Source organism: Arctopsyche grandis, chromosome 7 (genome assembly GCF_051622035.1).
Source record: "Arctopsyche grandis isolate Sample6627 chromosome 7, ASM5162203v2, whole genome shotgun sequence".
Taxonomy (NCBI): Eukaryota; Metazoa; Arthropoda; class Insecta; order Trichoptera; family Hydropsychidae; genus Arctopsyche; species Arctopsyche grandis.
The window spans coordinates 14,399,385-14,422,642 of NC_135361.1; the positions used below are offsets into that span (position 1 = coordinate 14,399,385).

Sequence of the window (23,258 nt, forward strand, 5' to 3'; positions counted from 1 at the left end):
CTTCTTGCTTTAAATTTATTTTATTTTATTTTATTTTACGGTCAAGAAAAAATTGACCATTTTACATGTTGGAAATAGAGAAAGAAAAAGAAAAAAAAAATTAAAATGAAATATAAAAGAAAAATACACATACATTCATATACTACAAAATAAATTACATTATATTAAAAAAATATTTAAATAAAATAGATTTCATGTTATATTTACTAACAATGAATAAATCGACCATGGACAATTCGTTTCCAACTCTGTGCAGTCTCAACATAGCTGAGTTCAATGAGTAATTAGTGGTAAACCTGGGCATATCAAAAAGATGGTTACATCTAATTGATCTACCCGGCACATGGAAGCACACTAAACTCACCAAGTCAGAGCATTTAATAGTGCCATTAAGAAGACCACACAGAACTGAAATATCGTTAATTTTCCTTCTGTCATATAATTTTAGCAAATTAAGTTTCCTATAAATAATAACGTTACTGACATAATGATTATGACTTTTAAAAAATTTAAATTTGATGAATCTAATGAACTTTATTTGCACTGACTCTATTATGTTAATTTGTTTCATTAAATAAGGAGACCAAATGGTAGAATTGTACTCTAATTGGTTTCTAACCAGAGAGGTGTATAAAATTTCTAGGGCTTAATGATTTTTCTTAGTACCACATATATGTATATATACATACATATGTACATATGTATGTCCATACGAGGGTGGTCCGATAAGTACTTAGCCTACAAAAGAAAACGAAAATTTTGGAAAAGTGGCGATTTATTTCTCAACTAGTCTCCTTTTAGCTCGATACACTTGACCCAGCGATGCTCCAACTTCTTTAACCCGTCTAAAAAATACGTTTTCTCGAGGTCTGCAAAATAGGTCTCCGTGGTGGCGATGACCTCCTCATTCGACTTAAATTTCTGTCCGGCGAGTGACTTTTTCAAGTTTGGAAACAAAAAGAAGTCGCGCGGGGCCAAATCTGGAGAATACGGTGGATGGGGCAGCAGTTGGTAGCCCAATTCGACCAATTTGGCCGTGGCGAGGGCAGAGGTGTGAGCCGGTGCGTTGTCATGGTGGAAGAGCATTTTTTTGAGATGAGAGCAAGGTCTTTTGAGATGCCTACTGTCTCAGCTATCTCACGCACCTTCAATCGGTGGTCTGCCAATACGAGATCGTGGATTTTTGTCATGTTATCCTCCGTGGTAGCCGTTTTCGGGGCACCTGGGCGTGGCTCATCATGTATGTATTATATAAACCGTATTAAACTTGAAACAAAAATGGTGTTTTACCAAATTGATTGCATATAAAATTGAAAAAGTGTTTATATGTAATGCAATAAAATGTGGCAAATCTCATTATATTTACATATGTTGGTATAGCCTCAGACTATTTATATAATATATAAAAGGGTTTCATATTCTCAGAAACGTATGAAAGATATTTGTTAGAAGCTTTTTATTTTTTATTAATTTGTCAACAAAAATTTCCAATTAATCAATGAAGTGTATGTAGGAATATATTTTAAATTTATCTGTGTTTTTTAATTGAAATGTTTAATGTTGTTGAAACGAATTAAAAGATTCATAAGCATCTTCTCAAGCCTTAGTAAGATGAATCCGTACATATATAGATTTTAAATGAAAAATTATCATTTCGAAACCATACACATATCAACTGTTCAATCATCCGAGACTGTATTAATCGCCCGACAAAATTGCGCACGTGGCAACAATAGTGAATATCAGGTTATTACAAAACCCCAGAGCTTCAGGGTAAAACCGCACGGCTTCGAAACTCCTATTTAATTATTGGTTTGAATAAATTAAATACAGCCACGGGCTACGATCAAAGTTGTTTACACGTTAAGATAAATAGTCGAAACAAATTGATTCAGCCAAACTAGGACATACCACGTGACCGTCGATGACGACGTCGTCGTTCGAAAAGACCGTATTTTGGTACATTTGTCTCACGTCGAAGCTGTTTAGGATGTCCACGAAAGCCGGTCCTCGTATTTGTGTGTCTTGCATAAAAACTTTATCACCGTAGACGTCTACGCGATCGTAGACCGAGTCTACCACAATGTTGTCGAACGGCATCCCGTTGATCGAATCCAGTTTGCACTCGTCTGGAAAATTGAAAAGCAAAACGTTCAGTTAGACCCTTGCCCGCCCCGATGCAAAAAGAGAAAAGGGAAAGTTGTTTAGATCTATCTGCTTTGAAAAAATAAATTGAACCGCATCTAATCAACATACTAATGCAGAGCTTTTTAACATGTTATATTCCTTTTTTTCTCGTAACCAATTTCAAACCTTTATGTATTGTTGTAATTCTTCAATAAATATTGAAATTTTTATATATTTGAATATTTGACCTTACGTACACCAAATATGCTGATACCTCTGATTCTGGCATCTCAGAATTTGGTTTTACCGTACATTTTTATTTTAATACTGTCAAATTATAAGATATTTCCAATTAATATATTCCGATATTAATTTTTGGCTTGAAGCCCTTGATGCATTTTATAAAGTACATTTCATGTATTTTTTTGCAGGAATGTTCAAATCGTACAGAGATTTGATTTCCGTTTTCATGTTTTTCGAAAATCTTAGACACATCACCAAACTGTTCGTGTGAGTGTCATCCATTTGAATTACTGACTGTTTCATTCAAATACTATATGATTCTTTTATATAATTATTTAAATTAGTTGAAGAGCATTTATTTTAATAACTGACTATTTTGATATATTTCTGTCAACTTATTTAATTTACTGGCCGAAATAGGGAATTAGTAACTGACCATTTAAAGACAGGCCTAAACAGGGTGATTTTTGGGACTGTGTACCATGTACATATATGGGCTAGGGGTGCTGCGTTTTTTTCTAAAAAAAACATACTACGTACCAGCTATTGTGTTTTCGCCCTTAAAGTGACGAAAAGATATAATAGTTAACATTCCAGATCACAACCAGAAGATGTATCCATTGCTTTTATCGCTTACTTATTTCAAATCATTTGTTAAAAATCACTTATCGTGAAGTAGACCGATAAACCAACCGTGCATAAACCAGAGCATAAACCGATCGTGAAAAAATTCGATTCACTTACCGACTTTTAGCCCTCCGAAGACGACATCTTCGTAAATGTGTTGTTCGGGTCCGTTTAATTTGATCGTGCTCTTGAGAAATTCGTCCAAATTAACGTCGTTGACATAATCGACGTATAAATTGCTGGCGATTTCCATCGTCTCGAAACGAGCGCTTTCTATTGTCCTGCTGTCGCCGTCGTAGACCAAATCGTCCACGTAAACGTCGTGTATTTTCCCGGGGACCTAAAAGAAAAAAAAGTATATTCGGAAAAAGATTACTTAGTTTTTAAGTGGGCCTTTGCAGAATTGATAAGATGGTCGGGAGGCAGCCGGTCGATTTAATTCGAGGGCGGTTTTAAATCTTGCTCGTTCGCCTGCTACAAGTTTTATCACTTATCCAGTAGTCTGAGAGTTTGCATGGCATAGTAGGCTGTGTAAGGACGCCTGGTCATAATGATTTAATGGTGAAGGTACTGGGTCCTTTTTGCGGTCGAAGCTTTATGAACCAGAAGCTCCGAATACATTTTCAGGGTAAAAGGTTCGAGTAGTTCGGATCCTCTCCCGCCGAGTTAATCAAGAGTAAAGAATGCGAAGAGAGCAAACGAGTAGAAAATTCTCTTTATATTATATTATATCTACATATTGTATGGTATTTACTTACAAATAATGAATCTATTTCGACGTCTGCTTCCATCACTGTTGCACCTTCGATGAAATTATCATCATTTATTCTCACCAAAGTTCTGTTGATTTCTAATACATTGAAGCCGTTTACGATTTCCGATTGTAATAAGCCTGTTATTGCTGCGTTCAATGTGTATAAGTTATTCTTTATCGTCTTCTTCCCTTCAATAACCTATAGAAAATCATGTTATTTCTGTATTATTACACTTATTATGATATTTTCAGAGAAAGCCAAATTGACCTCAATATGTAGCGAATTTTCTAATTTTGACTCTGGATTTATTAAATATAATATTTATTTATTTAATTTAATTTATTATTTATAATAACAATAAAATGACCAGTGTGACCTGACATGTTGCCCCAAAGTGTCACACTAGTTTTACGAAACAAAAGAAAGAAAATAATAAAATAAAAACAATTAAAATAAACAAACATGCAGAAATTAATGTGAATGGAAATGTTTGAATATAATAAATTTTAAATTTGAATATAATAAATATAAATGAATATTTTTGAATATAATAAACAAACATGCAGAAATGAAAATTTATGTAAACATTTTTTTTAAAAAGGACTTTTTTTCACACCCAATAGACCGTGTCACTGGAATTTCAGTAATTAAACTTGAATCTGTATATAAACATGAAATCATTTGCACTGATGGAACGTGAGTGCCATCACATGCTTTCATGGGAAAATTTGAGAGATGAATGCACCACATATTACATCAAATTAAAAGACTCGTCGTAAACGGTGATTGATGTACGCGACGCGTGCTCTGGCATAACATAATATGCATAATACATACATATGTGATGGTCTTTTTAGTCGACTTTGTAAATATGTACATATGCATAATCACTTTTTAATTTGAAAAGAATGTTGCCATTTAGCATATATTTATATGATTGTAAAGAGAATAGCTAAGATGGAAGACGGACTACTCTGGAAACTGCACAGCTATTTTAATTATGTATCTTATATAGCAAGATACAATTTAGTATTACTTGTATTTATAGATTTAAAAAGCTCGGTAAACATTTTTAGATGTGAATTTTGTTACTGGAACGATTTATATCACAATATTTGACAGTTTTAAGTTTGAAAATAATATACGTAGAATTACAAAATGCCTTACAAATTACAAAAAGCCTCCTGAACTTAAATCGCTTTCATATGATATGAGGCTAAATCTTCCCACTTTGGAGACGAGAAGAATTAGAGGTGATAATTAATTGATAAATCTCCTTACATTCAACACTTATCTGAGAGGTACATACACACATATACTCTCAGACTCTAAAAATATATTTACTTCAAAATAATTAGAGAATCCTTCTTTACGACTAGAGTGGTTAAAATTTGAAATGGTCTATCTAATTAACTTGTAACTTGTAGTAACTTAAACTTATAAAAGGAAGAACTACAAAAACTAATTTATTTTAAGGTAATCATTAAGTTTATTTTATTTTTCTTTATTTTGAGTTCTTTATATTTCTTTTCGGCTTTCTTTGTTTATGATTTTTATTTTTTATCTTATATGATATTTGTATAATTTTCTGTATTAATAAACCTCTTGGTTTGACCGGCTATGCCGCTTTTCTCAAGTATTCTTAAAAAAAAATGTTTTGTTTGCATCACTTACTGCTTGGTAAAATTCTATTATTGCCTTGTTCAATAGTTTTTTCAATTCATCCAACTAGAATTTTTCAAATCCTCTTTGATATCATTCGGGGTATCCTAATACCAGTAGGTACTACCGAAAACGGTATTTCAAAATAGGATACGAGTAGTACCGAAATAAATTAATTTCAATTTTTTTTTGTTGAATTCAAAATAAAACGTTGTGTCATCTAGGTTGTATAGTTTACTCGAAGAGTGAGTCAGTATTCAATATTATTATTGACCTGCTATTTAAAGGAGCCGCTAAATGTATGATCAATTTTAAATATGCTAAAAATATTGTAATTATTTGTGAGACTGTTTTCTAAAACATGATTTATAAGTGACTGTTAACAATTATAAGCCTCGTCGCATTACAATTTTTCAGAAACATATTTTTTTACTTGACAGTTATTTAAATACATTATAAAATTTAAAAAATAAACCACCCCCTTCCGCAAAGATCGCAAAAGTTTATTTACTTTTATTTTGACACTCACTGATTTTGACTCGGCAATACACGCGGGGTAGAGGGATTCAACACATGTTTTTATAACTAAAAAAGTAATTAATTAAAATATAATTAAAAACTTTTGATCAAAGTAATTAGTTATTAAGTCTGCTTTTAATAAGTTTAATTATTTTATTGGTTATTAATTAAATTTTATTTTACTTCTTGCTTAAATAAATCAATACCGCTAGAAAGCGGTACCTAGAGAAATGTTGTAATAATGGTAGGTCCCTTACGAATAAAATTGTTTCAATATTACGCGATACGTCTCCATAACTACGCTACAACGCATGGAATACAACTAGATAAATTTACTTATAAAAATGTATCCCATGTTGTTTATTGTGTGTTTTTTAATGCATTGTGCAATTTTTAATGATGCTTGTCCATCTTGCGAGTAATGTAAACAAACAGAGAGATTTTTATCAGAAATAGTCGAGCACCAAGCATCAAATACGACCGCTGCTAAAATTATTTAGGAATGTCTGTGGACAATCGTCACTTGACAACAATATAACGCCTAAAGCCACTTCTATTATAATAACATTTTTCTGGCGATACCACTGGTAGTGAAAATATCGGTATTATTGAAATCCCTAGTACTTTGTACGTTATTACCTACTTATGTACATATGTATATTATGCCACAATCAGAAAGTAGTCATAGAAAATGACTGATTGATTATATAAACCATTTCCGTAGTTATAAAAGCAGACAGTAGACGAAATATGAACTTTTGAAGTTTTTGTTATGAACGTCTCATAAAACACAAATACCTACAACAATGCAAATTTTGAAAAGAAAACGTGTATTCCTCTGGTAAAAAAATAAACTATTTAACAGTGAAATATCGACGTTATATGTATATTAATTTAGCAGTAAATGATAACAGGTATTTAATTTACGAGCATTTATGCCCTGGGCAATTTACATACATACATACATACATATATCATATGTATTTTTTTAATCTTTTTATTTTGAAAGTATGGAGTCTATAATATTCTGCCCAATAAAAATGGTGATTTTTTTTATTATTTTAAGCTAATTTAAATAAAGCATAATATATGAACATCATTTGGATCAATCAACCCAGAACACATACCTGTGGTACATCGGAGTATTTTTTCAAAGATTCTCGCATTAAATATTCAACATCAAAATCGTTGATGATTCTATCGCTCCATACAGATTGTGCCGTCACGAGCCCTTCCAGTTCGACCTGGAAAATAGACACATACATACATACATAGCTAGATTAAACATCGCCTTTGGCCACGTCGCAAGTGTACGTCATATCGGTTAAATGTTTGGCATCGGCATTTTACGGTGTCTGGTGTATGCCGTAAATATGAAGCTATGCTCGGGAATTAATTGCGCAGTTTGGTGCAGGCGTGCCTTACCACGGATTCAACTACTGTATCTCTGTCACGCAGCACGGCCTCTTCCAGCATCCTGGTTATATTGCCGTCGCCGTAATCCCAGTTTACGCCTCCTCGCACAATGACCCTGTTCCATCGCTTGGCAGGAAGTGTCCCGTAGGACTTTACGGCCTCTATGAGGTCACAAGGACTCTCTAATTCGCCAAACAGGTCGCCGGTCACGGACAAGTGTTCGAACCTCACGTCCCCGTCTATGTACAAGTCGTCCTCTGCGGTCACGTCAATCATCTCGTCCGCTCGTATTCCGTTGATAGAATCGATTTCGATCGATGCTGAAACTCAAAATCGTATCTGATCAGGGTGTGAAAATAATGTATCCACATGTACATAGTTCAAATGTAAATTGTTTTATCTACATATACTGTTGGGTTCGTGCAAAAGTCAATGCGACTTGACCGATCATTATATACCTACACACATACATATGTTTGTACATCGGTGGCCCTCACTGCATCGAAAGTGATTTGATTGTCGAAAAATAAAGATTTTTTGCGATTTTTATGACAATATGTGAAATAGTCCGTTTACCATGCATACATATGAAGAGCGGGTAGTATTACCATACATTTATAGTACCGTTTACCATGCATATATTCTTTTCGATCTTTCGGCTTTCGAATTTCGATGCAGTGACCCAGACCCGTTTGTACATACATACCAGTTGCGTGCCGTAACGTTTAAGGGCAAAATCACACAGAAAGGCACATGGCACATGGTTTTTTAGATACTTTAAAAAATGCAGTCCGCTTAACACATATTCACGGCACACAATCCCAAAAATCACTCCTGGAGTGTTTTCGGTGATATTTTGTCTTCGTATTGATATATGTAAGCTTGACAGAAATTGATAACGGTAAATCCCATATTTGAAGAAATGTAGGAGAAACTTGTCGAATTAATAAGATCGTACGAATTAACAATGAACTAAGGATGCCTTTTCTTGACTCGAACTATGTGTTTTCACCCTAAAATAATGGAGTAGGTATGGACAAAAAAAATTTTAATTGTATTAATCTGTTTTGGAGTGATGACTATAATTTTTAATTTTTATGCTAACATAAATATCCTATCTAGTCTACATTTTTAAATAAGATCTTGTTTATATATATATATATATATATATATATATATATATATATATATATATATATATATATATATATATATATATATATATATATATATATATATATATATATATATATATATATATATATATATATGTGTACATATGTACATATGTATTCGAAATATGCAGATTCATGGAAATTTTCATATACTTTGAAATGTTGATCGGGAAAACATCAAGTAGTGGATTGATCGCGAATTAATTGATCCGGGTTTTAAATGCTCGAGTGTCGTGTCACTACAGCAATAGAAACGATTTCAAAAATTGATAGTTCGGATTATCCGTAATTACTCAAGATAATCGAGAGTACATTATATATATTTTTCACATTTATATTGAACCGATAATAATTTTCTTTAGCAGCGATACAAAGTTGCACTTGTGTAGTTGTTTTAGGTGTTTGGTAGACGGCAACAAAATTACTAAGCATAAAATGAAATCGATATACATATCCACAACATACATATGTATGTATATGTACATATATACAATGTGTTTAGTGCCAACATTGAAACCGATCCGTTGAGAAACAAAGTATAATAAACAAAATGCAAAATTACAAGCTGAACAAATTACATATTTGTTTCATTAAAATCAAGCCCCGTACTTTAATATAATTTTCCATTACGAACTCTCGTATTATCGAAGAAAATTAGACTAGTTAATATCGAAATCATGCTGATTTTATATTCACACAATGTTTATTGTATCGATGGAAAGTTCAATGTGTGCATAAAATATAGATCACTTAAACATACGGGCTATAAAGTTTTGAATGGTATGCTTTCCACTTATTTCTTGATATCCCGATACCGTCAGGGCTTCGGCGAAAAGTTTTCCGAAAGGAGAACCATTCACAACGTCAGCGTAAAAATCTTCTTCGACAACCAAATCTCCTTTGAAATATTTACTACCCCTTATTTCGCACTCTTGATCTTTCAGCACCACCTTATTCATGTAATCGTTAAAGTACACATCATTAACGAGCCGCACATTATTCGCATTTCGAACGTGCACATCTCCTTCGACGTATACGTGAATATTTTTAAACGTGTCTTGCAAGATATTTCCAATATTGGCTAGAACGCCTTGGCGCACTTGCAGATTTTCAACTGAAAAGTGTGAAAAAATAAACATCAGAATTCGCAGAGGAAGATGTAGGATCGAGAAGATTCGGATACCTCACCGTTTATTTTATTTAGAAACTGAACGTTTTCTAATACGGCTGGTTCGTTGATTTTGGCCGCTCTCTCGTAAATGCTCGGCAAATTGAATCCGTTGATGGAATACGAATCAAAATTCGTGTTTACCACCATATCGCCGTGTATTCGCAGAGTTTTGAAATTCATATTGCCTGCAAAGTAATTTATTTAGTCTTGAGTTCTAATTGAATTCGGATGCAGGAAATCTGCGATGTCTGTGAGTGTTAAACGATCGCACGATCCGGCTGAAAATTAGCATGGAATAAAGTAATAAAAAGGATACCGTGGAATTTAGTGTTTTCATTATTTTTCAAAACGATTTCGTTCATGTTCAAATTATTCATGTATTCCGTATTCAGATTATCCACGGTTACCGTATCCGTGAACGTTTTCTTTCCCGTAATGTGATATCTGAAATTTAAATACCACATACTAATACATAGATACACATATAGAGATAGTATATGTAATATGCCATAATATAATATTAAATTATAAATAAGCACATTTGAAAAGTGAGCTTATTTTTAGCATTTTATGAATATGAAAGTATGGATTTATTTATAGTTCAAAAATTATATCGTTTTATGAATACTTTTTTCGAAGGGAGAAATACCTTTCTTTAACTACATATGCATATGTATGTATGTACATATATAGTACGAATCTTTATATAAAATACGTTTATATACATATGTACATACATACAAGAGATAAAATTGGTCCACATATGTATGCACATATTCCACTTTCAACATAAACCTCTCGTCTGATAAAATACATTTGGATATTTTCACGGGGCGAAATTAAATGCTTACGTTCCAATCTTTTTTACGGCAGTCCTATCTATCTCCTTTATTAGGGAACACTGGGTATTTTCTGGAACGATCACGTCATTATTCACTTGGACGTGTTTCAGCAGCAGGGACACGTTTCTTCTATCATTCACAGTCGAATATATTTTTTCTATAGGTTGATCGTTTACTACTTCAGCCGATATTTGTGGCACAGATATTCCTTTGGAGAATGTGACATCGCTCGTAATTACCTACGAACATTCAAGTTTTAATGCACGGAGATAATACACATGAAAGCAGCTATATATTTTATTATATTGTATCTAATCTAATACATTACTTGGCTTTTGTCTGTCATCCAAAATAAAGACTCGATCTCTGTGTGAAACGGTATCTCATCAATCTTCATGCGAGCGTGTTTCGTAAACCTCAATTCTGGTACGGTTAAAGTACCCACTATAGTTACTGGGCCGTTGTACATTTGTAGAAGATCTTCAGGTTTCGTCGGGATTATGTTACAGAAGCTTTGGTTCTGCGAACCACAGTTTAAGCGGAGATCTTTAGCAACGTCCAAATCAAATACCGTGGTTGGACCTTAAAATTTTGAAATTAAGAAATGCTTCAAATTTCACTATATGAGCTGCTTTAATTGAAAGTTGTGGAAGTCCAATTTTCAATTCCAAAAACACTTTATGTTTGACTTATCACTTATTTTAATTTGATATGCCAAGAATCTTGGAAGGCCACCAGTATTTTTAAATATTGTAAAAACGCAAAACATTATATTTAATGTATTGCGAGATATTTCTCCAAATGAAGAAAAGTGGTTTGTGCCACTTTCAATTATAACAGTTTATATATTAAATTAAACTTACTTTTAACTACATTCTTTCTTCCTATTATTGCTACGTCGTCGTTTAGTTTCAAAGTATTTATTGATTTAGCATTGATAGTTTTAGATAAGAGTCTGTCGATTTTTATGGTCGAGGTAACTGTTTGTTCAGTTGTTTTAGTCATGAACTCTTCAACTTTACTGTTTTCCATCAAATCAGTGTGTAAGCTTGTCACGTTCAAATTCGAAAGGAATGTTATGTCACCTGTTCATTCATTGAAATGTAATTTTTTTTGATCCAATTGAGCATCTTTTAATTTTTAATTATGTAATAAAAAATTACCTTCTATTCCTCCATGTATTCCTCTTTGATATATAGAATCCATTAACTCGGTTACATTGATACCGTTAATCCTTTTTGCGAACAGATGAGACACTGTAAGGTTATTATCAACCACCAAATTCTTTACGGGAATTTCGTTATTTAGGGACCTTTGAATCCAGGGAGTAAGCAATTCCTAAAAATAGCATTGAAAAATATGACGAAGCCAGGGAATATTTTTGACTGAATTTTTCCTTCAAAATGATTTACGACGAATTCGCTTAATATATGAAGGATTAATTGTTCGTTTTGAGATGAATAGATTAAATAAATGAATTGTAACGAAAAAATACAGACAAGTACAGTAAATTTTTCGCAAAGCGCGAAATTCTGCGAAAAATTAGATTAACTCCAGTCGAGATTAAGTTATGTTTATATTTGAAATAATATAAAAAAAGGAAAATTTGTTGTTAAGCTTGGTAACAGTTCAGAAAAATGATAAAAGCACATATCTCAAAAATGGCATGGAATTGTTTCTCGGTAAAAAATAAAATACTCTTCATTCTTTTATATTTCTTTTTGTTTTGAAATTTCGCTTGACGGCGGTCAAAATTGCTCTTTTTTATTTTTCTTTCAAGTTTTGACTTATCAGAATATATTACAAAATCAACAAACTTTGCCCAGCCTTTCGGTATCAGCTTCGTAAGTGGTGAGACGGTCAAACGTTTTAGTCCCCATTATGGTCCCTTCATAGCCTTTCAAGACAATACTGTCCAGTTCGATGTCGTTGATGGCTTTTCTATTAACCAAAACGATATTTTCGGCTGCTAGCGACTGGAAAACGGATGCTGCGAAGGATCACATAAAATCTGATACACAATGGGCTAAAAGTAATACGAAAGCGTGCAGATTAAACATTACCGGTGCTTAGAAACGAGTTGAATAGTGGCGATGTTAGTTTTTTCACATTGATTGTTTTTCCGACAAAGGATTCTCCGCGTAAGTGTTGAGTCTCATTGTTAAACAGGAAAGCGTCTCCCACAAACGGTTTTCCGTTTACAGTGCCGACGTTTAATTTAACTGCTGATAGATTTTCCATAGTCAAATCTCCCTTGATTTCGAGCGTGCCTTTTATCTACAACGTGAAAAGAAAAAAAAGCAGACAAGCTAATAAGAAGGTAAATTTGATATCAAAAAGCTCACACGATAGCTAATTGGCTCGTAACAAAAGCATCGCTCATAATAATCCTATCCAATTCCATATGTGATCATTCCAACACAACACTAATTGACTGTGAACGCAGGTGGAAGGAAAAAGACGAAAAGGAAAATATGGAAAATGTAAACTTGGATCATATAGATTTTTAATGATTAATTATACGTAATTGTAACTCGATCTGTACAAAAAAAATTTATATAATAGGGAGTTTGTACGATTTATACCTATATTATAATTATTTACGTAGTAAGAGTTCTCGATTTGAATCATATAATTTTAGTACTAACTTCAACTGGTCCTTCTTTAAGTATAACGTGCGAAACACCCTCTTCAAGTTTAGTAATTGCGTCATTGACTTTTCCAGCTGTATCAATGAGGGTTCTGGTATCAACCAAAAGCTCTTCATCAGAAGTTATCTTGATGGAATCAACCTTGGAATTGATAAGTTTGACGTCCTGCGTCACTTTCAGCACCCCATCTACCAGTGCACCATTTCTCGTCATTATTTTTTCGACCTGAAAAAGATAAAACAATATATTTCACAAGTAGAATTCGAATAAATTCGCACATACGGTCGTAAAATACGTTTGTACGCGTACTTTAGAAGCAATATCGTCGAGGACGACCTGCCTTTCATCCAGAATGGCTTCGATATCATACAAACATTGAAATGGGCTGTCAGATTCAGTTTCTGAAACTATAAACAAACACATAAAGTTACCGGAAAAATAAAGTCAGCCTTTGATATCCGTCGAAAGTTTTGCGTATGAAAATACGCACACTACATATGATAACGTGTAGCATATATGTACATAATACATACCAATATTGTCTCGAATTAAACCAAATTTCACAATTTGAACATCGATAGACGATTCGCTTTTAGTCAGAACTAGTAATATATTACTACCGGTGTTTTTAATTTTGATATATTCAATGCCTAGTATTTTCGTGACACCGTGAAAGTTCATATTGTAGATCTTACGCAAGCTTTCACCGTCTGGTATGTAGATCATAATTTGATTCTGAAATTTTCAATTTTTATAACTAGTGTTTATTAAGAATTTATTCGGGTTATAATCGACATACATCGGTTCCTAGGAATATGATAGATTTCCCTTCGACGATAGCGACTTTTTGTGCAACGACCTTCTGAAAGTCGAAAGTTGCAAGCGAAGCTATAAGCTCTTCACCTGAAACATTTAATGTCTATTTATGCATGTCAGGTAAAGCAAAATGGTTGGATTCAAAGTTCAGACGTCACATACCATACATGCATAATATTTCATGTAAATTAATTAATATTCACCTGGGAGTAGAAGGAGATGAAGTTCTTTTAAAAAATGTTTGAATTTAATGTAATACAATAATTAATTTCTAATACTACAAAGAAATGTTTACTTTATAATTACACTAGTTGTTTTACCCGGCTTCGCTCAATATTTGTAATATAAATAGCGTAAACGTGGTGAATCTAATAGTAAATATTCATTTGTTTTTTTATTAAATTTATTTGAATCGAAAAAAAAAATCGATTTTGATTTGTTTACGAAATTCTCAACCAAAGATATATACATACATACTTACATAAAAAGTCTCTTTCGAAATTATATATTAGATTAGTGACTAGGCGTTCAAGTCAAATATCAAAATTTGAAAAAAAATCTTAGAAGTCTATGTATTATGCTATGCATATAGCGATCATATTTTATTTTATTTAATAGAACATGAAGCCTTTACAAATCACTCCAATGTGACGAGTGCACTTTCTTAAATATATATAATGCAATCAATATTTATATGTATGTACATATGTACATACATAAGCATTTTATACAATGCGAATTCATACAAACATACACAGTGACATCTATGGAGAAATTTTTGCAGCATTTTCTAATCAAATTGGCAAACCTCAAGACGCTGATTAACTTGATATCAGCAAGAAAGGATTTGCCAATTTTACAGGAACCGTTTCAATGAAAATCAAAAAAATTGCAAATTCACAAACCAAGGTCTGGCCAACAGCAGGACTTAAGTGGGGCTCGAACCCACGACTACTCTGCTCGAAATCATAATAAACAACTAGTCTACGCCATTGGTTTCATTTCATCATTGGTTGCATCAATAATGCCCGTGAATATACTCATTAATATCCCGCCTATTTGACCTCTTGATATACATGCTCGTATATGTAGTATAAATGAACCGAAAATGGTGAACAAAACCTTTCAATCAGCCGGATTGATTAGCACCTGAGTGCGTGTAATGCGAAGCCGGTAAACTCGGTTTAGCTGAATGGGGTTCGAACGAGGCCGTTTTTATTTCGTCACATGGAAAAAGGTTCGGCACATTTAACGATTCATCGGAACTGGATTTTGGGGGAAGGGAGACGGATGTTCCGGTGGATGTTCTGGTTCGTCTCCTCCAGCATAGTAATTAATGTAAGCGTGTTAAGTTTAAATTAGGGTGCTCTCGCTTTGATATCGTAATGGATAAGTAAACATGGCGGGTGGCTTTGATGCCCTGTGCACGAACGAACACGAACCGTCGACATTCAATATAGCGACACCTTCACTTGCATATTTGAATAAACTGGTACACTATTGGACAAGGATTCGAGTCCTCCTTGATGTATATTTTAATAAGGATGAAACAGATGGTAGAAGCGTCGTCTGCACGTACGCCAGGAATGTTTTGATATTTTCAATACCAACTGATTCAATATGTTCAATAATGCAGAGTTGATTTTCATCATACAAATCACTAGTCAGTATTTGCTAAAAATTTCAAAATTCTATGAATTCGTAAAATTCTATAGGAAAAACTGAAAGTTTCTTTTTAATTTACTATGACCAAAACGGGATAGATTCACTGGAATCCTTATTAAGATTGATGTATTTTAAAATGTTGGTAGATATGCCTAAACTAGTGTCCTAAAATAGCTCTTACTTTCCTCACATTTTGAATGTGAGGAAACGTAAGAATGTTAGGAGTATGATAGATGAATTGAAATGGTTGAATATTAGAAAAAGTCTTAAATTAAGCATTTTAAAATTTGTATATAAGCTTGATAATAATCTATTACCTAGATATTTTAATAATTACATTAGGAACAGAGATATGCATAATCATAAAACGAGAAATAGGAATAAATTAATTATATGTATAGTTAAGAATGCAAGTACTGCAAGTGTTTTCCACAGAGGTGTTCAAATCTATAACGCCCTTCCTGAAAACATTAAAGGTGCTAATAAAATTGGTCCCTAACATTGGATACCTCTGTGGAAGATGTAATTAAATAAGTTAAAATGCAATGTTCGATGTATTATGTTATAGTTATTAGTTTTTTATTTTGTTATTTTAAAATGCAATGTTCGATGTATTATGTATGTTATAGTTATTAATTTTAGTTTTTTATTTTGCTATTTTGTTTACATGTTGTAATTAGTAATTTGCTATTAAATAAATAAATAAATATATATAATATTCGACTGTAAACCGAATAAAACCTGCCATAATTTACTCAGCCTCCAGTGCAGAAGCTTTTAATCAACGAGTCGCGATATAAATTTGAGTTGTGAAGTATTTTTAATAGGTCGTGAATTATTTTCAACGAAAATATATGTTTGAAGTAAATGTCATATGAAATGATGCAAAATGTTTAAGATATCTTCAGACATAATTGTGTGCGGTACCAGTGGCGTCCCGTGTTTGGACTAGATGGACTAAGCTAGTCCACTAAAATCTTTTACCTAAAATTTAAAATATCAACAATTCAATTATAATAAACTCAAATCAATAGTGAAGTTCAGAAATCGAAATCGGCCCTACATAAGGTAGTGAATGGTAGTCGTAGTGGATTGTTATGATATGGTCCGCCGCGTCATTCGCTTGCACGAACTCATCGTCTTAATTCAGTTCCCTTATTATTATTATGTATAGGCGTTCCAATCAAGATTTTTTTTTTATTTACTCGTCTCTTCAAGAATTCATGGAATTTTCACTAAGAATATTCTGATTTTGTTCATTAAATATTATCCTGTATTTTTTTTTGTAAAAATAGCACGATTTACGCAGAACGTTTTGAGTAAAAATATGGCAAGAAACTCAGCTCGCGAAATGATTCCCTCAAAAAAAAAAAAAGTGTGGAGTGCGCGGAAATAGCTAACGAGACCTTTGAATGTTGCATTCTCGATCAATTGTTCCACAAATCACTCAGAAGATTAAGTTTTGAAGACAAAGAAAATGTTATTAAGAAAGGCAGGCTACTTGAGATATTTCTGTTAGCACAAAAATGAAAAATTACACTCATCATTTCAATACAGATTATTATAATTTAAATATTGAAAATACTTTTCTTTATACATGTATATATTTTTTTATCAATATCATATGATACTAAGCACCGAGAGCTCACTTGGTTCGATCCCATAAGCTGACCGCGATTGAAAATAATTTATTCTGATTATAGCTTTTAATGCTGCTGGTCAGACTTGTATATTTGTGACTCGATCGTTTCCTATCAAAGTTTGCCAATTTATCTGATTTCATTGTTGAAGCGGTTCCTCTAATTGGCAAAAACCATCCTACCCATTTTGTCACCACTATTTGAATATGATTTTATTAGATGTCTCGCCAATTTTCTTATAATAAATAGTATTTGTATTATGCTCATACATATGTCTAGTCACAGTGACGCCTTTAAGTATTCTGTAATGTCACTGTGGCTGATATGTAAATAAATAAATAAATAACTAAATAAAAATAATAAAAACCAGATTTTTAGTATAAAATTGCAGTCTATCTAAAGTACATGAAACATTTAATCATTTTTCAAAACTTTCCCAAATGATGTATTTCGTATGTTATTAAAATTGATTTAATTGTTAATTGTATGTTCTTGGCTCGCCAAACCAAATTATTTCATTAATTTGGGTAGCGACCTAAAAAGGTTAAGAAACCCTTGTTTAGTGGTTTAACTAATGACTTCATTAGTAGCTAGCATATTGTGAATCTCTTCGTCTTGCTCTTTCCACGACATTAACTATGATGAGTCAATGCTTTTTGTCTTCTCTATTGCCTAGTATTTTACAAGTTAAGTTTTATTTCCGAAATACATTCAGGAAACGGTTGTTGTTGAAAATAATGTAATTTTTTGTATGTCAAATTAAAAACATATATAGGCCAAATCAATTAAATTAACATCACAACATCTCTAAATAATTAATGGTTCACCCAATTAATTACTCGAAAGGACTTGTATTATAAGGCAAAACTACATATGTCTTCTTAATAAAGTAATAATTTAAAAGAGCAACGACACTTCCGTATGCAGTAGCTCCACGGGACAAACGCGCGTATTACGTACATATGTATGTACATATTATTAGCGAAAAGTCTGCATTTGTGAGGGCACGTTCCTACTATAAAATAATAACAAATTTTATTCTAGTTTACGTTTCGCACGGCAAGAAGCCAGTGTAGTAAATACACGTAGTCTACGTAAATTAAGTGAAATATTAACCGTGATAATTTCTTATGCGCCGGGCTCGTATGTACTCGCACATACAGATATACATATACCAAAAACGCGGACATTCCAAATATTTTCTCGTGCCCGTTAACACGTACTACTGTACAAAGAGGGTCTACTATATGAATATGGAATCCCACTGCACAAAGGAATCATAAATATTTCGCAACGCATGACGGCCCAAAGGACTCGGAATTTCAAGAACACCCTGTGCCATACCGCAATATTTACATTTATATTATACGCCTTCGTCCGCTTTCAATTCAAAATGGCTTTCAGTTTCGTCTAAATCAGTGAAATTTAAACATGTAATATAAATCCATCATAAATACCATCAACTAATCTGAAGATGTTGGATTTCGCTTGCTTGTTAATAAAAATCGAATACATTTCGCCGAAATCAAAATCTTCGTATGTAAGTAGCTTTCCAGAATCGTGCGAATGAATCGCATGAATTTTGAATACGCCGTATTGTGGAATAAATTTGTATAGTTGAGATCCTACCTGTAATAATGATGTAATGATATATAAAAGAAAATATATTTCTTATATTACATACAAACGGAAAATACTCACGTTTCCATCGTGAGGATTTTGAGACACAATCAGTATAAAATGAGCATGTTTCTTAATAACGGCAAGATCATTAGCATTCTCAGTATCCAATATGAATAGTTCATCAAAGTGTGTCCCAGTCCATAGGTATATTCTGCAAGTATACTATTATTCAATAATATGTTTGTTATATTGAGTTTTTCGGCACGTTCGTAATGCTTACATAGAGTGAACTTTTCCGACCGTTTTGTTTTTGTATATAATTACTAGGTATAGTTGATTATTGTGTTGTACGAATTTGGCCGCCTTGGGTTTATTAGATTCGCTGGAAAAAGTTTGCTTCAACTTTGATTTATCCCATTTGCCTTTGGCGGTATGTGGTAATATGTAAACTTGACTGTAATTTCGGTATCCCATCAATATCACGGTATCGTTGTTGTATTCTGCGGTCTGAAACATCGTTATTATATCATGAAACGCAATTAAGAATAATAACGAAATTCGTTTAATACAAATTACGCCGCGAATTTCGGCGTTTCTATTATATTTGGAAAATATAATTTTAATTGAAAAACTTTTAGGTGCTTTTCTCGCCTCCGTAAGCAGCACAGGGTCGAGAATGTTGAGGATATATTCGGGCTCGACGAACAGATTTCCATTTTCGTGTTCATGCACTCGGAAAATATTGTCTTCTAGTAAAATTTGTCTTTCCCCGTTTACGTTTAATATTGATACAGGCACTCGGGTATTCTTCGATAGGTGGTAAGGAGTTATTGATTCAACGAATATCTCCAGTGTCTCACCGTACAAACCTGTTACGAGTCAATATATAATATGTATGTAAATGTACAAACATATCAGTGGCGTGCCGTGAAATTCTCCCTGTTTTTGTCGCACAGCCTTACTTACGAATGAGTGAGCAGGATACAAGGGGACTAGGTGACGTCATACCGAGTCCTGTTTTATAATGTTCGGGCACACGCGAGTAAGGCTGTGCGACAAAAACAAGAAGATTTTCACCGGAGCCTACTGATGCATATTTAAAAAAAAATTATTCACATTTTATACAAAGTAAAAAGTAATAATACACAGTGAAAAGTTAGAATACGGGCGGTTACAGAATAAATATTTTATTAATCGTGAATAGAGGTGAGTGGGGCAATTCGTAGAATAGTTTAAATTAATGCTATTTATATTGTAAACTAGCTTTATGCCCGTTGAAATTTCAACGGGAGCTTTTGGATTGATACATGATTTAAAATAAAGTTACAATATATTAACTCCAAACTCGAATATACCTACATATATAGAGGATATTTGTGTTGAGGGTGGCCGGTTCGAGACCGCGAATGAATTTATACAAAGTTTAGGCTTTTTATCGATTCATTATGTTCGGCTAGCGTTAGGACAAACACACAGATTAGCGTCTTTATATATTATATTTATATATTTATTTATATATATTTTAGCTATCAAGCTAATTTAAAAATACATCTTAATTATTATACTTAACTCTAAAATTTATAATTAACTTATATGTACTGTCCCTCACAGAGGTGTCTCTTCGCACCTCGCAGGAATGCATCCATGTTTTTAGCAGACCTGACGCACTCAGGGAGGGCATTATACATGAGCACACCCCTGTGAAAAACACCCCCAGCCGTCTTATTCTTTCTTACTCTACTTACAACTAGTTTGTCCTTATTTCTAGTATAAAAACTATGTTTATCTCTATTCCTTATTATATAATCATCAAAATACTTAGGTAATAACTTATGATCTAACTTATAAACAAAAGACAATGTACTAATATTTAGACTAATTCTAATACTCATCCATCCTAATTCATCTAACATACTTCCAATACTCTTAAATCTACTCACATTCAAAATAGCTCTCATAGCTTTATTCTGTATTTTTTCTAAATTTTGGCCACTAAACAAATTAAGCACAGTGGCACAATAAACCACATGTGGCAAGACAATTGAATTAAACACTAAAATTTTACTTTTTTTACTTAAAATATTTCTTAATCTACATAATACACCAACTTTTCTAGCCATTTTTTTTATTATATAGTCAGCGTGCATTTTAAAATTTAGTCCTGAATCTATGTATACACCTAAGTATTTTATATTTTCAACTTTTTCAATGAACTTATCATCAATTCTAATTTCATTCAATATATTTTTATTTTTACCATTCAACCACATCATTTTTGTTTTATTCACATTCAACTATAATTTATTTTCACACAACCAGTCATTCACATAATTTAATTCTATATTTAAAATCTCAGACATTACATCAACATTCTTTCCAATTATATATATCATATATATAATAATATTGAATTTTAACGAAATAATAACTAGTCATATTTACATTGCATCAACATAATATTATTGATCGGATTATTATTTTATGATATATGTACATATATATGTACATACGAATTACATCGAGTAACAAAAAGCCAGAGCGGAAATGAATCAATGTTTATTATATTTGATCCATTAAATTTGAATATGATAATGATTTTTTTGGTTTGCTCTCATTCATGAATTATGAGCGTTTAAAATACATATATGTAGGAATGATTTTTAAACGAGCCGAGCCGTATGTATGCTTTGCCAAACTGCTAGGGATAAAGTGTGTGTGGTATGCATGGGAAAGACCGGATGCGTGTTGTTATGGTCACTTGTTGGAGAACAAGCCCGAAGCATGTTATAATAAATACATAGTTCTGACTTAATCTGCGTTTCACTTGGAATCCTTCACATCCGGATCCTATATATATGTATATTCAATTTTTTGGCTTTTGCGGTCTCTTACTCAAAGTCTAGTATTGCTGTGTCTAATGTGAGTATTGGAATAAGTAGTCACATTTATTATTGATTTGTTGCATTCAAATATTTATAATTTATTATTAGCGAATTTTTAATGTAAAAAATATGTTATTTTTATAGATTTTTTCCAGTGATATTTATTGCATTTATTTTGCCATTTCATCATTTCACCACGTTTATAAGGATTGGTTTAATATCTCAATATTTTTATTTTTTTATCTAAACGATTATTTTAAATGATTATTTTAATAACTCTATCTGTGGATTTTTAATTACTTTATCTACATATGTACTTGGTTTTGGGTGATGTAAAAATTCAACCTCGAAATTTTAACTGATTTGAACTTAGAATCGATCACTAATCAATCATGTTCTCACGGTTTTAAAAAAATGTATGTCTCTCTCGGTGTGGGTGTGTGTGTGTGTGTATGTGTATTTTGCGGATTTTTTGAACACCGTTAGTCCTATCGAACTGAAACTTAGTATAGGTTACTGAAACTCTTATCGAAAAGACCCAAGTTTTTTAAAATTTTTATTTGAAAATTTTTAACAAAATCCGACAACCGGAAGTAGAACTTATGTATTGTGCAAGTTTCCATACATTTGCACTCAATTTGTATCGAAAATGCTGTCATAGCTATTAGTATTTCATAATGCTGCCGGTATTTGTGAATGTGTCTGTACGGTTCAATATCAAATTTTGTTTTGTGAACTTCTTATATTCCTCAAATACATAGATAAAGTCATGGGGTGCTCACATCCGAATTTTTTGATTTTTATTGCGCCGTTATTACATATCAACTTCGGTGTTCTAGACATGTACATATATAATTTTTATTAAATCATCTCATAGCCGTTTAAGTTTTTTGTAACAGTAATGGGTATGATGAATTTTTTATATTTTCAAAATATTTTATCATAACCGGAAGTAATACTTTTACTTTTTTTATTTAAAAATGGCAATTTATATATTTATAGTATGTATGTAGAGCTTATACTATACGTTTTACCTTCACGGTGGTGTAAGCATAAATATACATATGTATATACATACATACATATTAAATATAAAACTTACTTCGTTGCGTTCTTTTGGCACCATTTTCTTCATTTTGGTAATGTCGTCTGAGCAGTTGAACACTGTTATAATATTGCTCTTCCAAAAAGGGATGCAATTCCCACGGATGTTCACTCCACGACGGATGCGAACTGTGTAGAACGCCACTATCCTGAATCGAATATTAACAAAAAAATTAAAATGATTTTCGAAATCCACCATGCATAATAAAAATGCCCGCATTGCACATGTATCATGTGAACATATGTACATATGTATGTATGTACCTCGGTAGCACAATTCAAAATTTCGGCTATGAATACGTAAACGAATGCGACTTTTGAGCGCGTTAACATCGCGCGG

General features: G+C 32.5%; 3 protein-coding genes across 3 annotated transcripts in view; 1 reads left to right on the forward strand and 2 right to left on the reverse strand.

The window, feature by feature from the left end:
- Positions 1 to 7,447, reverse strand: part of LOC143914682 (uncharacterized) — a 19,515-nt gene extending 12,068 nt beyond the window's left edge. Inside the window, exons 1-5 of the mRNA XM_077434975.1 lie at positions 7,359 to 7,447; positions 7,061 to 7,177; positions 3,756 to 3,950; positions 3,115 to 3,337; positions 1,912 to 2,129 (exon numbers count right to left, since the gene is read on the reverse strand). Coding sequence (XP_077291101.1) covers positions 1,912 to 2,129; positions 3,115 to 3,337; positions 3,756 to 3,950; positions 7,061 to 7,177; positions 7,359 to 7,409 — 804 coding nt within the window. The 5' untranslated portion in view covers positions 7,410 to 7,447. The remainder of the gene's footprint in view (positions 1 to 1,911; positions 2,130 to 3,114; positions 3,338 to 3,755; positions 3,951 to 7,060; positions 7,178 to 7,358) is intronic.
- The window catches only part of LOC143914068 (dopamine D2-like receptor), a 281,762-nt gene that overhangs the window by 91,942 nt on the left and 166,562 nt on the right, over positions 1 to 23,258 (forward strand). The window lies entirely within an intron of this gene.
- On the reverse strand, positions 7,442 to 23,251 carry LOC143914706 (uncharacterized). Its single transcript, XM_077435006.1, has 21 exons — positions 23,183 to 23,251; positions 22,917 to 23,067; positions 19,509 to 19,801; positions 19,257 to 19,439; positions 19,011 to 19,154; positions 18,767 to 18,938; positions 13,988 to 14,091; positions 13,722 to 13,923; positions 13,498 to 13,595; positions 13,186 to 13,413; positions 12,601 to 12,814; positions 12,355 to 12,527; positions 11,701 to 11,875; positions 11,401 to 11,622; positions 10,866 to 11,119; positions 10,547 to 10,776; positions 10,012 to 10,139; positions 9,713 to 9,880; positions 9,285 to 9,638; positions 7,529 to 7,669; positions 7,442 to 7,464 (listed from the first exon to the last, which is right to left on the reverse strand). The coding sequence occupies exons 1-21, from the start codon at positions 23,249 to 23,251 to the stop codon at positions 7,442 to 7,444; spliced, it is 3,726 nt and encodes a 1,241-aa protein (XP_077291132.1).

Excerpts from the sequence above, each read along its gene's own strand:
- LOC143914706 (XM_077435006.1), bottom strand. The coding sequence starts at position 23,251 with ATGTTAACGCGCTCAAAAGTCGCATTCGTTTACGTATTCATAGCCGAA. Across the intron at positions 12,528-12,600 it reads CAACTCGTTTCTAAGCACCG|CATCCGTTTTCCAGTCGCTA; the intron begins GTAATGTTTAAT and ends GATCCTTCGCAG. Across the intron at positions 9,639-9,712 it reads GTTTCTAAATAAAATAAACG|TTGAAAATCTGCAAGTGCGC; the intron begins GTGAGGTATCCG and ends CACACTTTTCAG.